The following is a 16759-nucleotide window of genomic DNA, read 5'->3' on the forward strand; positions in this document are numbered from 1 at the left end:
ATTATTTTTAAAATTTTATTTTATCTACGGATCAAATCAGATATTCTTTAAAATTCTAAATCATTTCGGATATCAGAGTCACCGACTATCCATGTGGCTAAAGATTGAATCGACATTAATGCCTCCAAATACCCGGATATTCGATATGCGTCCACCTCTATTTACGGATACAATTTATTTTTCTTTATATGAAAAAAAATTCACTAATGTCAAGGCCTTTTTAATTTTAATTAATTTTAATTTTATCTTTCATGTATTATTTTGAACAAAAATGTCACTTAATATTAATTAACAATATCTTTATATATTTGTCAACTATTTTTATATACTTTTACATACATATACATGTGCACCTTGATGTGAACACCTTGTGACTAAGTATTTATCACAACTGAAATATCTTTTTTTTGGAAGTTGAAATATTTTTTCTTAATGATTCTTTCATTACTGACCAAATTGTAATGAAATGATTTGTTTTAATAATTTTCTTTTATTTTTCTTGAATTATTATCCGTTTACAAACTATGATATGAAACCATTGGTTCGACATGACGACTATCTAAAATTCATAACATGAAAATAAAAAAATAATAGTAATTTTTGGTTTTTACCGAGAAAAATTAAAAAATCAAACATTCTAACCGAATAAACCAAAATAAATATTAATTTAAAATAATAGTAATATTTTAGGAGATTAAAAGTAAAAAAATAACTTAAAACCGAACCGATATCCAGATTAAACAGATTTAATGTGCTTTTATTAAAAATAACAAAACTAATAATCACATTCCGCGCGAGTTATTACCTAGTATGTTACTAAATTGTCGTTTGTGAAGATCTGTACTTTCCAAAACGCTGGTTTATTCAACTAACAAAGCAAACAATATCTACTTCTCTAAGGGTGGGCACTTTACCTGATATCCGAAGCCGCACCCGAACCCGATCCGAAAAATCTGAACCGAAATCCGAACCGAAGTATCAAAATATCCGAACGGGTATTGAATTAGGAGAGATTATATATCCGAACCCGAACGGATAATATCCGAACCTGAATAGATATCCGAAGATAACCGAACATATGTATAATTAACCTTATATTTCTAGTTTATATATCTCATTTTATATAAAATATTTATATTGATAATACACATACTTTAAGTTCATATGATATACATACAATTACGGAAAAAAATGATTTGTTACTCACTTAAAATGCATGTCAAACTTTTTATTTCAAAAATTAACAAAAAGTTACATCGAAAATTTAAAAACAATAACCAAATTAATATCTTTTTAGTTTTAAAATGTTATGTTCAAATCTATTAACCATTCAATCTATTAAAAATAAAAAAATAGTTAAGTGAAAGTTATATTTTTAAATACAAGAAATTTGAAAAATGAAAAAATTAATATTTTTTTTTTCAAAATCTAAATATTCGAACCTGATCCGAAATAACTGAATCCGAACTAAAAATACCCGAACCCGACCCGAAGTTCAAAAATACCCGAACGGGTTTTACACCTCTATACCGAAATACCCGACCCGAACCCGAACGGGTACTCGAATGCCCACCCCTATACTTACCCATATAGTTTAAAATATTTTTTTTCCAAATTTATTCTGTTTTCGCTCTATAGCAAAATAAAATAGGTTATTCCACAACTATTTGAGTAGTGTATTCATTATTTTATTTCCATTTTAAATAAATACAGTTAAAGTAAAATCCAATTATATTATAGAATTATTCTAAATTAAAAACTTAAATACGACATTAAAAACGTTCTAAACCTCATCATTTCTTTTAGACCTTAAACTCTTGCCTTGTCTCTTTTTTTTTGTCAAAGTATTAAAAAGGAAAGAAGTAGCTAAAACCTTGATATCCATTAATTGTGGGATGTGATTTGATTCTGTTACATGAAAGTTTGTCTCACTGATATATTCTAAATTTTTTTATATTTAATTAGATTTTTACAAAATTATAATAATATTTCTTCTGTTAAACAAAAAATGTCATTGTGATATATATGTTGTCACACAAATAGCGACATTTTAGAATTCATATATATATATAAATTTATTTTAATCTTAAAATTAACTATAAAATATACTATCATATAAATAATTTTATTTATCTTAAATATATTAGTTGTAAACTTGTAATCAATAAAAACATGTTTTTATATATTTTTTAATTTCTATGAGATGCGTAAAAGTAACACTCTTTATAAAACGAATATGAAATATTTAATTTCACGAACTTCAATTCAATCAACTTGATTACAAACACTAAATTTAACATAGTGATTAGTGAGTTCTTTTACTTTGTTGATTACTTTCTCTTGTTTATAATAAAATAAAAGTTTATTAATCACTTTTCTCGCACAATGATGTCAAGATCTAGTGATCAAACTTAAATTGCCAATCTATTGGTGTGGACGCACTGATTGCGTTTAGTTTCACAAAAAAAGAGAGGCCAGGAAGCTAAAAAGGCTCTTTTGAACCCTGGAAATGTTTAGGAAAGTAAGAATGAAGAGTGGAATAATTCTTTTTAAAAGCTGTTTAAATACTTCATCAGATCGATTTTAATAGATGATTGTGTATGTAGATTAAGATTTTTTTAAAAAACTTTTTACATTGTATAGGATATACAGTGTTCAGTTTTTATGCGAAAGCGTTGAGCTTGTGACTTGAATGGTTGCCTTCCAACATTTTCGGTTGCATGCGGAATTAATCCAAAAGGGATCCAATTATTTATTTTTACCGACTCACGATATGATTATCTTTGTCTGTTTTAATCATCGATTCGATGAGTTGCATTGAAGTTAGTAAATATCACACGTCGTAATCATTCTTATGTTGTTGGGAAGGTTTTAAATAAGTAGATTACTTTGTGGATAATGAACAGATGACACTATGCCAAAATAAAAAGGAACAACATTTTATTACTATTTTTTTTTTGTAACTTAAACTGTATAGGTTGAATTTTTTTATAGTGACTGGGCTCAACCCGAAGTGTCACTTCGCCAGAAATCCCCGTAGGGATTTTTTAGCTAACCCAGTACCACCCCGCTGTCCTTGAGTATCGAACTGGCGACCTCGGGTAGTCGTGTGTGAGAAACATTCAGTACTACCACTAGGACATCTGACGTTCTCAAATTTTTTATTACTAATTTTGCAAACCGATTGACGTAACAACCTCAAGAAGAAGAGTTACGATTTTAAGCGTTTTCAGTTTTTGTTTTATTAGCTACGGAAGAAAGCTCTGTCTAAACTTTAGTAATATATAACATTCATTCCTTACCTAGTGCTAACATCAATGGTAAACTCATACTTATGTTTTGGTACAGTTGATACTTTTTAGTTGCTGGTTCTCCGATTTTCTATTTGTTATCCACTCACTTAGATTCTTGAGCCAACAGCATTCTTAACACAATTTGGATCTCTGATGATATCTCTTCTTTATGCAGAATCTTTTGATCTACTATTATATAAGACTACACCACAAAATGATACATACCCTTTATTTTATTTATTTCTCTACATACTTCTTTTACACCTCTCTTTTCTTTTTTTTTCCCAGATACATAAACACTTAAAAGCAAGAAAACAGAGCAAAGAAACAAAACAAAACAAAACAAAATACAGAAGACAAGAAAGAAAGAAACTTGTGGGAAAAACCGGATTTTGATCACCTAACCAACTAGAATGATCCAACCAATGATGATGATGAACAATAAGAGGCCAATGATGTTCTTGAGATAGATCCACCGTGAATTCTTCTGACTTATCTCCTCCAGAACAATCCAGCTTTGCTTCACTGCAGAGGTGGATGGAGCCTTCTTGATCCAATCGTCTGCCATTTTCCACTCGCATTCTCTTTGCTGCTTATTTATCACCTGCAAACAGATTCATATCCCCTCTTAATTTAACATGTAATGTAACTAAGAATTTATGATTTCACATTTTGCATAAGAATCATGTTTCTCAGTGAAAGTGTAAAATAATAACAACTACCTTTTCTTTGCCCTGCAATTGCAACTCCAGCTGCTTTGGTTGCTCTTGTGGCTCATGATTGTGCAAAGGCTCAACAGTACTCACTGATGGAGTAGCATCTATAGGAGTATGGTATGTTCCATCTTTACTACCAACACTATCGGTAGAGCTCCAAGTACCTCTCCCAATCTATTAAAAAGCCCAAAAAAACAGACCTGTGAGCAACATTCTCAAAACAGAAGTGATACAGATTGTAAATATGTAGTGTCGTAAAGTGGTGTTACCGTTGAGTCAGTGTCATCATCACTGCTATCACCGGGTAAAATCCCAGTGATAGGATTTTTAGGCCGGTGATGGCTAGGATCCTCTCGCATACATGTCCTTTCATCGACCAAAAAGGGAAAGTTTTCTTCAACAACCTGCCTCAGCAGCATATCAGAATGATCTTGATATGGGGCAGAGTAAGGAACTTGTTGTTGTAGGTTGCCAAACCAGTGGCTTTGATTAGCTAAACCATACTCCGAGGTAGGGTTGAAATATTCTGAATATCCTTGAAATGATTGCTGCATGTCATAGTTTCCATTAAACTGATGTCCTGAATCATACTCGGACAAAGTGTTGTAATGTCCAGAATTCCCTTGAAGTGATTGGTCGACCTGGACAAAGGGAACATTAAAAATCAGTTGAAGACACAAAGATATTTGTTTTAAGGGTCCGCAAAAGAAAAGATTATATGACTAACCACAGAGCTTGCACTATTGGCCACAGAGGGAGGAACAGATAAGATGGTCACGTCGTCACCCTTGTATTCCAGTCTGCAGATGACGTAGGTGCTCCTCTGTAACAAAAAAAAAAAATCCAGCAACAAAAGCACATAAGCTCCATCGGTGTCAAAAGCAAAATCAGACAGATTTCGAACCTCAACTTTGTTTTGTCCGTACAAACATCCCTTAACAACATAATACTACTATAATACACATTGAAAAAAAACAAACATAATGTTTATGATTTTTTAATAACATTGATAAGTAATTAAATTATCACAGCAGCTATAGACACGAAACAACAACCAATCCACAGAAAGTCAGTGTTGTAACCTTTTTTTAATAATAATATTTATATATTAAAAATCGACCCGGAATCTGGAAAATGGGATCTCGAACAAAATAACACAAATCAAAGAGGATGATACCTTGTGTTCAGGCAAGTCGGTGTGGGTGTAGTGAAGCTCGTGCATCACCCACTCGGATATGGAGCTGCTGCTGCTGCTGCTTTTCCCCTTGCTGAACGTTAGAACCCTCTTATAACCAATCTTACCTCGAAAACCAGTCAAGTTACCCCACCGATCATTGACATACACAGGATCTCCGGTGAGTTTCCACGACCCAGAAGGCGTCGTCCTGCTCTGTCGACCCCCGCTGTTTTCTATACGGGACAAGAAGTACCAAAAAGGATCTCTAGATTTGATCTTCGATTGAACTGAGAGACAGAGAGACAGGGGAACAGAAACCCTAAATCATCAGAAAAAAAAAAAACTAAAAATCATAAATTCGAACAAAAATAATCGAAACTTACAGCGCAAGTCCCAAGGATCTAAGCTGCAGATTTTGATATCTCTGATGACTCCGTCGACGAGACTATGGTTTCCGAGAAGTTTCTGACGGAGATAGAAACCCACGAGCTCCTCGTCGTACGGACGGAACTCAAACCCTGGCTTTTCCTCCATCCGGTTAAGAGTTTCTTCGCCGCCGGTCGCTCTTTATGAGAGTTGTTTGTTTCTTCTCTGTGTTTTGCGTTTTGCTTTTGGTTGTTGATTGATTTGGAGGGAGTGAGAGAGAGTAAAATGAGAATTTAAATAGGCCATCATAATTCACCCTTTTTATTTTCAATAATTAATTTTAATCAAAATATTCGGTTCCATATTTCATCTCATTTGGTGATAGTTTTTTTTTTTACAGTACAAAACCTCACCTTTCTAGATACATGTGAACTAGAAACAGTAATTTGTGGGCATAGAGTGTATGAAAAGCACATCAATATCTAAATGTGGTTTTTACAATAGGTTATCCTGATTTGGTATAAATAGTATTTACACCAACCCAATGATATGTTCTCTTAGTTCAACTAATTTTTTCACGTTATAAAAAGTATTTCCAGACTTTTGAGATTAAAAAGTCTCAAACGCAGAAAATACAATAGCTAGTGAATTATCACGACGTGTATGTCGTAATTTATGTTTTAGTTTCATTGTTGTAAGAAATATATTTTTACAGTATTTACCTTTTATAAAAGCAAATGGTAGAGAGAATAAACCCCGAGTAAGTAGAGTAGAACTAAGATTTTAATCTCAATCTTAAGCTTTAAGTGTTGTCCAAAAGAAAAATAATCTTAAGCTTTAAGTTGGGCGGTCGAAGTGGGGACCAAGGTGAGAACGTTGAACCTCTAGCTATGTGTAAACACACATCTTATTTTTTAATATAAGAGGATCTTCACTATTCCTATTTAAAAATTGAGGGTGCTTATCTCTTTAATTTGTCCCCTCCTTACTCTTTGATTCTTTCAAGTAGAAAAACATCTTCTTTCGATCATATGATGTTGTGGTCATTCGTTGGAACATCTAGAAGATTACGAATTGTGTGCTGAAAATTTGACCGTGTTGTTTACAGCTCATTTAATTCAAAGGAAAAAGTCTGGAAAAATGCAATAGAACCACACACAAAGTGAGAAGTAGTTTAATTTTTGCTCTTTTCCTTTTTTGGCGTCACTAAGTAGGTGTTAGCTAGTGGTTCTCACTCCCATATGTTAGGCTATATCTTTTGATGAAAAGTGCTACGTCTTTCACCTTAAAAATCGAGTTGTTCACGAATCTTGGTATATCGTAACGTTTCTAGTCTTGGGATATCATGACAAAAGTAGATAGTTAGTTTCATATGTACATATAACTGAGTAAATCATACAAGTATATATATTGAATTGATGAGAATTTTTTTTAAAAAAATACAAGGGAATGGATTGCTTTGAATTAGACGAACAATGATGCATGACGTATAGCTATTTAGTCAGTTGGGGGCAACAAAACATTAGAAAGAAAAAAAAATCTAAAAGGAGATTTCATTTAGTATCTTCAAATGACGAAGCTACATTCATGACCAAGAAAATCTTAGTAGTTCGTTGTAAAAAAACGATTTAGAAGAGAGCACATGATAAAAGAAACAAGAGCAAGTGGTTCATATTGACCAATAAGAGACTTTCCTTGTGAGAAAAGATTAATGTTATCCATACAAATATCAAAAGAAACAACCAAAAATATTCTCAATATAGTACTAGTCAAACTTCACTCGCATCTTCCAGAATAAAAATGCACTTATTTTTATTTTCTTCATTGAGCATTGAACTAAAAACTTTCCTAACATCTTATTTGTATAATCTTTAAGTGCCTTTCTAGATGAAAAACTGACTTCAAATATCAAGTGAGAGTAATTCATTAATTAGTTCCTTTGATTTCCTGGTTTTATACGAATCTACAATAATATTGTTTTGAAACAAATAGATATAATTTATGGAAAGTATAGAACCATCATTATTATTATTTGTTGATATCAAATTCCATATTTATTGAACTACTCCAAATAGGTTTAATTGATGATCTAACACCATGGGGGATCGAAGTATAAACCGTCATTATACATTAAAAAAAAACAAATAGAATAAAAAGTTGGCAACAATTTAACCTAATGTGGTTTGAACTTAAACATTAACAAATATGATGATTGGCATTGAGAAATTAAACCACACTGTATCATACATGTACATCGATTAAAGCTTTTAGAGGAATAAAACTCAAATCACAACACTCTTTACTCTTTCTTTCTTTTTTTTTAGGATTTTCGGAAAATTTTCCGGGGTTAGGTACGAATTATAAAGTCAAAGATAGTTAGACCATTACAAAATTATTATTTAAATTAAAGATAAATGTCACAACCTTGTTTCTGTCAACTATTTGTTAGCGCTTAAAGAGTTAGAAAGATACAGATTTCTATTTCGACACATTTGGAACGCAGTAAGTGTACTTTCTTCATTAGTGTGTTTGCTAACACAATCAAATAACTAAGCTTTAAAAAAGATAACTAGATCTCGACCGCGCGGATTTTGTTTTCATTTATTTTTATATAAATATTTTATTTTCAGTTCTAAATTGGTATATATTATAATATATAATGTGCCTATCAATTTTTAAAACATATTAAGTTTACGGTATATTTTTTCATTGAATAAATTGTTTCAAACTTTCACATTTATTTGTATCTTTTTCTATATATATATTTTTGGATTATTATTTTATTATTAAAATCGTAACTATATATATAAATATTAGTAAAATTTTGTTTTATTGTCATATTCAAAGATATTATAATATTTCACAAATTTAGAAAGTTTTTTAAAAATTAAACTTTTCGCTTCATAGATTTATATTATCGAGTAAATAATTAAACATTTAGTTTTTGTTTAATTTTTAAAATAAACTATATAGTTTAAAATTGTTTTCATTGGTTTGGTAGTAAAGATTAACCATTGTTAGATAATATGATTTTTGTTATTTAAAAAAAAATCTTTTTAATTTCAAAAGGCAACATCGATAAATATTTAAATAATTAACGTATGCAGGGCCGGCTCAAGTAAATTGTGGGCCCTTGGGCAAAATTGTTTTTCAAAAAAAAAGTTACATATACTTATGGAAAACATAAAAAATTTGGACCCCTTTTCTTAATTTTTTTTTTTGAAAATCATACCTCATTTTAACACTGATTATGCAAAAAACAATTTGGGCCCTGGGTCCATGCCCCCTTGCCCCTATGCCTAAGCCGGCCCTGAACATATGGAAGTACATTATTACAACATTAAATTATATCTATTTAATTTATACTATCTATTGTTTAAATTCAATTATTGATAGCCCAATAAAAATTTCTGGTAAACCTAAAATTTAAATGATAAAATTAAAGATTAAATGTAACATAATTTTTTTAGAAATAGGTCCATTAAATCTATTTTTTTCTTAAATCACACATGAATCAAGGTTGTGACTTTTGTTTTAATATATAAAATAGATGTGTTTATTGCCTCTCCATAAAAGGATAACTTTTAGTGATTTGGAACAACTGTATAAAATTCAATTATATCGTTTAGTTTAAAGGTTTATGATAGTAACATATACCAGTTGTTTTGCGTATTTTATTCGTAGAAATCAAAGGTATGCCTTCAAATATCTTAATGCATATGTAATATTATGTATCTACCGAGAGCCTGGACAGGACTTAGCTAATCAAGATCCAGGCCCAAAAATATACTTTGGGTCGAGCATTTAACTCTTTGTCCGGACTACACAAAGTCCAAACATATCTAAAACCCACCTGTATTTTGGACTCTTCAGTTTTTAACGTTATCGTAAATGAAGAAAAAAGGACGAAGCCAACGCGTAGGTACACATTTGTGTTTATATCTTTCTCTGCTGTAACCTAACTACATATCCTTTACAGGTACACTGAATAGTACACTAACATAGACACATAGTAACATATATACAATTATACAAAGTTATACATAATCATTATTATACGGACATCCATATATACCGAAGCTTCGTAGCATTAACAAAAAAATACTGTTTTTTGTTACTCAGAAAAATTGTTTAAAACTAGTAAATAACTACCAAAGGTAGTCATAAAAAACTGAAAATATTACATTACGTTTTAAATTTTATATTATCTTTAAATCGAAAAGAGAAGGTTCATTTATTAATTTCGAGCTTATATTTTTGACCAAACGATGAAACATATTTTTGACCCAAAAAAATGTTTCGTACGTAAATACGAAAATAACCAACAAGTTAAGAAATAAAATTAGCATGCAAGTAATGGAGTGAGTCGCCGCCATGAAGAAAAAGAAAAAGAACAAAGCGAATCCTGAGTTATGGTTACGATTATTTGCTAAAGAAAGTTATATTTAACTTAAAAATATATGTTCTTTTTTGTCAAAAAAAAAATGTTCGTTCGAAGCTATTATTAGTGTTTATATAAATCCCAGTGGGTCGACAAAAGAAAAGTTCTAGTGACATGTAAAGTAAAAAAGGCAACGACATTTTCAGCGCGAATTATTGGCCTTTCCTTTTACATTATTTAATAATTTAATGTAGAAATTTTTGGGTTTCAGAAAAGCAAAAAACTCTGAAGACCGTCCAAATAAAATGTTTCAGTTTTATTAGATCCAATAATGATACTATATTAACTGACAAATTTCCTTTTGGAAAACGAGGTTCAAGATTCATGTGGTTTGCACTCACATGTGACCTCTTTTTCAGTTTGGAAATATACTTTCACCAGCTTGAATGTGGCACTCACATGGGTTTTTGTGGTAGGGTTATCAAAAGAAAATTTGGATTTTTCTACATATTTTAGCATTACAATTTTTGTTGTTCAGTTAGCGTGGGTTAGTGACATGTCTTTTTTGCCAGATATACTACTTACTAGACCTGTTAGTGGTAGTTGGAGTCGTGTTTATGTTTTAGATTTTTTTTTCATTAGAAAGCTTAGTATGGATGGGTCATATTTCTTATGTATGGAACTACCGTATAAATTGTAAATCGGTTAATATTGAGACATACTAGGTTTTGAAAACCCTTCTTTGTCTTAAGAAAAAGGGTACTGTTATTACAAAATTACTTTGATTTCTTAAAGTAAAAGAAAACTCTCTTTTTTGTTCGTTAATAGAAAATCAAAGAACTCTCTGTCGGCGAGGTTTTGTTGCCGTACATTTGGTGTTATTATATAACGTTTATTTGACGAAAATTAAACTAAATTATAGCATAGTGCCATGCCTTCTCATCAATGTGCATGCTTTTTTGTCGTTTTCGCTTTGATTCAGCGTTTAGTTACCACCATTTTGGTCTTTGGTCTCTTACAAATTAAATATAAGTAAACATCTTTAGCGGCTAACACTCCTATTTAAGCTAAGCCTTGCTCCATCAGTTGAACTCCTCTCTTATTTTTCCTTAGTTCTTAGGCATCATTAAAACTCTTATAGAATCTCATTTTCTTTTGTGGCTTTCCACATATTCGATTTGTAGTCCATTTTTTTCACGTGTGTCATAACAAACTCAGCGTCTTGGTTAATAGAGATGAATAAGTACACATTTAACCCACCTGAAGATGAGCTCATTAACTACTACTTGAATAACAAGATCACAGAAAATGATGATCCTGAGGGGACACAAATAAACGAGGTCAACATATGTCACCATGAACCAGCAGATTTACCAGGTGGGTTATCTTTAAACCCTAATTAAAATCATAAACCCTAATTCATACATGTCAAAAATCTAACATCACTTCTTCATGTTTATGTGTTATTTGAAAAGGGCTGGCGAAGATAGAATCGGGTCACACTTGGTACTTCATATCTCCGGTAAAGAAGTTCGGGAAACTCAACCGAAGGAAGAGGGCATCAAAGACAGGACACTGGAAGATAACGGGGAATAGCTGTACGATTAAGGACACTGATGGTAACCCTATCGGTTTAAAGAAATTTCTTGTGTTCCAAGAAAACAAAAACAGAAGATCATCTACTTTACTACCCACCACAGCCCATCAACACAAGTTCACTTGGATCATCCATGAATTTCATTCCTTTCTCCACCACCCCAATAAGGTAGTAATTAAAGGTCCAAAAGCGATGTTAAAACTGCGACCCTTCTCATTTCCACTTTAAATTATGTTAGTAGCAACTTTATGATTAGATCAAAACATAAATTTGTGACCCCAACTATATGTATGAACTGAAGCGTTAATTAGTGACTATCTATGAATTATGTGAAGGACGCATTTGTTCTCTGCAAACTCAAGAAAAAGACAAGATCACGGAGTGGCGTCGCCGTAGATGCTTCCCCTGCGGTGACAGATCTCTCTCCCACTATCATTTCCGATCCTATACTTAATGACTCCCTGGTATTTTACATAATATGGGAACAACTTTTTCATATATTTAAGGTGTTGGTATATGTATTTTAAGTAGCTAGGTAAAGGCGATTTTAAATTAGTTCACAGTTAACTTTAGAGAACATAGAAACCATATACAAACATTTTTTTTATACAGTCTCAGTATGATTAATATTGTAGCAATATGTTTTTCTTTTATAGAATACTTGTTTAGGTAGAAAAAAACATCGGACCAATTGAATCAGATTATTTCATCTTCGATTTTTTTTAATTAGTATTCATATGACTTTTCAGTACGATTTTGGTTTGATGTGAATGGGTTTAATTGGGCTAAATGATTGCATGATTAATTTTAGATGTTGACGCACCACAAGGACCCTGTCGAAGATTATGGTGGAGACTACTGTAATGACTTAGAAGAGCTAACCCCAGAACTCGACAGCTCTAGGTGGCTTGACCACTCTTATCAGTTCGACAGTAACCACTGGGGAAGTTTCGCCGATACAACGCATGTACGTACGAAATTTTATTTGATAACTAATAATTCTTCAATTACAAACCAAAGATCCCACGAGCTCGCGTGGTATTTTATGATTTATTGATTTGTATCTTTGGGACAGTCAAGCTGTGACCACTTAAAAGGTGAGAATACGAGTCCATTGTGTTTTTAGAATATTTACAGTTTGCATTTTTAATCAAAATATCTTCAAAATATCTAACATGAAGTTATTCAAGATTAAGTATTATATATTCACTCCGTATGTTTTAACCAGTAAGAATGAAAACTTGCATTGTAATAGGTTTAATAATTACTGTAGATTTTGTTTCAAAAGCTTATTAGATTTATCACAAAGATATTCGTCTTTCATTATTTATTACGAGAAAATTTCATACTATTTCAATTAAATTTTTTTTCTTGTGTGTTTATTTGAAAGTCATGGGAACAAGGTGAATCCAGCGGTCTCCTTCGCGGAGAAAATGGACACGTGTACGGACAAAACACTGTGGAAAACTCGAATGTGAGAGCACCTTCAACGCAAATACTCAACTTGGGTTTTCTTTTTTTTTTCTTTTTTTCTTGTCTGATTTAAAAAAATTAAAAATGAACCAATCGCGGATCGCCATGTGTCAGTGAGACCCGCGAAACAATGCAAAATATGTCGCTTATTTCGCGACAGGAAACATCCGTCTCTCCCTTTTAGTGGGTCCCACACCACATTTTTTCCTAAAAACCCTCTTTGCATTCCGAGGGTGCTCGGAGTGACACAACTTTGAGAAAAAAAAATGCTTTCTTATTTTATTGGTATAGAAAAATGAAATAAAATTACTATTATAGGGTAAAATAAAAGTATTAATTAATTATGTTACAAAAAGTTATTTTATATATTTTCCGCAGCATTTGGAAATCAGCGAGGCAGTGATGGGGCCCGTAACGTTCCAACTCCCAACACCGACCAAATCTAAATAAGTTAACTGATTGGGACACTTGGGAGTATCAGACTACACGCGCCGCTCTTACTTCTCAACAAAGGCTCAGTTTCAACTGCTTCGAGGACTTGAAAACCAAAAAGCGGCCATCATTTGGAATCTTTGGATCTCTTCTACTTTAGTTCTCTTTCGTCTGTCTTTCTATTGATATTATTATTTGTATTGTACCCTTCCTTTTGGCGTTATTGATATTGTACTAGTTTAATTTCACGATCTCCTAGGAATATGTTAATCCCATCTTTTTTATTTTCCGTCCAGAATTTATTTGATTAAAGGACAAAATCCAAAACATTACAAAGTCCAACCAGGACAATCTAACCCCACAAACATAGGCCGAAAGCTCACTTAGAGAAACCCTGGAAACAAAACGAGGCGCCGCCGCATCGAGCCACGACATCACCCCCTTCAAGCCACCACCGGTGAACCAACCATCAATTCACCGGAACACACCAGCGCTCATTAGTTCCACACCCTCTTCATCGCAAACGCCTTCAATTCATGTGTTTCCATTATCGGAGAGCATCAATCGCCACTTCGAAATCTCATCCGCCTCCCTTCATCACCGAGAAGAAAGCTTCTCTCGAAACATCACCCTTTACCACCAGAGAGCTTCGATCGTCCTCCGACGAGAGCTCATCCATCGAATCCAACCCGAAACTTCATAAACATAGATAGAAAAATCAAACCCTAAAACGGAACTAGGGAACCAAAAGCCGGCGACGCAAGGCAAAGAAAGCCTTCACCCCCCAGAGTCAAAAGCCGGCGATAGCAGAGCTGGAGAAGCCTCCACCTCCCGGTAACAAGGCCGGCATCAACGGAGCTGTAGAAGCCTCCACCTCCCAGAATCGAAATTTAATCTAACAAGCCTACTTCACCACACCAAACCCTCCACACGATCGCATCGTTACTCCAGACGCATCGCCACCATTGATGTCGGTTCACTCCCCGAATTGACGACGACGGATGGGGACTGGACCAGAGCTCAGACAAGGCGGTCAGGGAGAGGATGCGAGGGAGAAGCAGGAGAAGTACCTCAGCGGAAGAACGAAGGGCTCCAGCGACGGCCCGCTCGCTCACGCGCCGGCCGTACGCCGGACCCAAGAATATATCTACTTTCTCTCTCTGGAACTTTCTTTTAATCTCCAAAGTTCTAACAACTGTATTTCTTAAAATGTTTATTCGACTTTTTGTTTATATGTTACTCCATCTATCCATCTGTTTCACTACATAAATAGTTTTATAAACATTTATTGTTTGAAAATATAAATAATTTTAACATTTCAATACAATTTTTGTATTTATTAATTATTGTGTGACCAATTAAACTATGTAAACTTTTGTAATTGGTTAAACTTATATATTAAATAATAATTTTCTTAACATTAGTGATGTTAACTTAAAATTATTTACATTTTAAAACAGAAAAGAGTATAGTAAATAACACTGAGTTGCAAACAAGATTTTGAGGTAGCTTTGCACTGTTCCTGAATTCTGTAAATAAAATCTCTCCTGCTAAACCAGGTGAATAAGAACATAAGTTGCCCCAAGAAGTCTATTAACCTTGTGGCGTTGTTGAAATGTTAGAAAGAAAAGAAGACTACGTTACTTTTAATTAGAAAAGAGGGCAAATAGGATTTCCAATTGCAGACCCTGTCTAGTTGACATTTTAGATTTTAATTAAAGAATCTAAAATCTCTCCTGCTAAAACAGACACAGAGTAGTGACGTTTATTTTTCATATTACTGCAATTATCATGTGACAGACTGACAGTAGTAGTAACTACTAGTCTACTACCAAGAGAGTACGAAAGTATCTTCATTCTCGAGCTTGTCTTCTCATTTTCAGACCTTTTTAATTAGAAAATGGTGCATGATCCGTTTAACCTTAGTAGTCCATTAATTATGTGACAAAAACATGGTTACATAACAAATAAGAAAAAAATTGACATAAAAGCAAGAAATTTCGTAGAAATCGTAGATATAAGAACGATAAAGTATTTTAACCGTAGATTTATTCAAATTTTCGCAAAAATAAATCACAGAGAAGTTTCTCTTCTAGGATTGGAACACTTTAAGAATTAAAGGTTTAGGTAGGACTAGCTAGAGATTGATGACGAAGAGTCAAAAGGAGTAATGGACGATTTCTTTGTCATATACTGTATATACGAGTCTAGAGATTCAAGAACTAAAAGCGAAATGACACAACCTTTTTCTTCTAACAAAATTCTCTAATCACAAATTCAATTGTTTATTGGCGCAAACAATGTTGAATACATACGCAATGAGCATATTCCTAATCCTATATTCAGTTTTCCACACACTTAAAAAGTAAGTGCACGCTTACATACATCTAATGTAGACATAATATAGCGAAATGGATATCCTTAGACACAACTTCAATGTTTGATTAAATTATAGAGAACCGATCTAGTATGGTGAATTAGATTTTCTTATGGACAAGATTAATTATCTGACTAAATTATTTACTAATATAGTGAAAAGATACTGTTGAATCTGGAAAGATTCGTGTTAATACTAAAGTATTTTGGTAAAATAATTGTGTTTCAAGTATTTGTTCACTGTATTTACTTAAAACAAAGAGGAAGAAAAATAAAAGTTAGCGTTACTCTAGTGGGGTTTGGACTTGAACATTAACATGACAAGATTGCACGTGGTATACTGTCACTAAAAATTCTATAAATTAATAATGCTGAGACTCTTAAAATTTATTAATTTAAGATTTTTTTAGACTTTTATTTTTTTAATTATTTTTAGTGTAAAAATGAAAAAGAAAATTATTTCATGATATTATATATTGGTCAGAGTTTATAGATTTGAACTTTAACTATTTTATTAGAGTATTTGATATAGTTTATGTATATGATGAATACATATTATATAATACAAATCCACTTTTATATGTAATTTAGTAAAACTAAAATTAAAATTTGAGATGAAATTTATTTTGAAGAAAAACATAAAACAAAAAAGTGTGTATATGTATGGCAATTATTAATGTATGATTTTAATGGAATCATATATTTACCTAAGAATTTTTTAAATTTATTAATTTATGGTATTTATTAATTTATCGAGTATTAATTTATAGAGTTTTTACTGTATAATGTATTTTGATTCGACATTAATGTTTGTTTATTTTGTTGAATCTGATGCATCTTGTAAGGGTTAGGTAGGATCGTTTGAGTACAGGTTGATGCTACGTCCAAATGAATTTGACAACTTTGTCTTTTCATGCAACTTGTTATCACAATTCGCCTTTATTATTT

General features: G+C 32.3%; 2 protein-coding genes across 2 annotated transcripts; one reads left to right on the forward strand and one right to left on the reverse strand.

The window, feature by feature from the left end:
• Positions 1-3514: 3514 nt before the first annotated feature.
• On the reverse strand, positions 3515-5808 carry LOC106295298 (NAC domain-containing protein 1-like). Its single transcript, XM_013731157.1, has 6 exons — positions 5570-5808; positions 5187-5473; positions 4737-4832; positions 4279-4650; positions 4016-4183; positions 3515-3897 (listed from the first exon to the last, which is right to left on the reverse strand). The coding sequence occupies exons 1-6, from the start codon at positions 5718-5720 to the stop codon at positions 3694-3696; spliced, it is 1278 nt and encodes a 425-aa protein (XP_013586611.1). The 5' UTR covers positions 5721-5808; the 3' UTR covers positions 3515-3693.
• A 5360-nt stretch (positions 5809-11168) lies between these two features.
• LOC106344203 (NAC domain-containing protein 4) lies at positions 11169-13595 on the forward strand. Its single transcript, XM_013783617.1, has 5 exons — positions 11169-11310; positions 11409-11698; positions 12342-12414; positions 12919-13004; positions 13485-13595. Exons 1-5 carry the CDS (start codon positions 11169-11171, stop codon positions 13593-13595), a joined length of 702 nt encoding a protein of 233 aa, XP_013639071.1.
• Positions 13596-16759: the final 3164 nt, after the last annotated feature.

Source organism: Brassica oleracea, chromosome C5, assembly GCF_000695525.1.
Source record: "Brassica oleracea var. oleracea cultivar TO1000 chromosome C5, BOL, whole genome shotgun sequence".
Lineage (NCBI taxonomy): Eukaryota > Viridiplantae > Streptophyta > Magnoliopsida > Brassicales > Brassicaceae > Brassica > Brassica oleracea.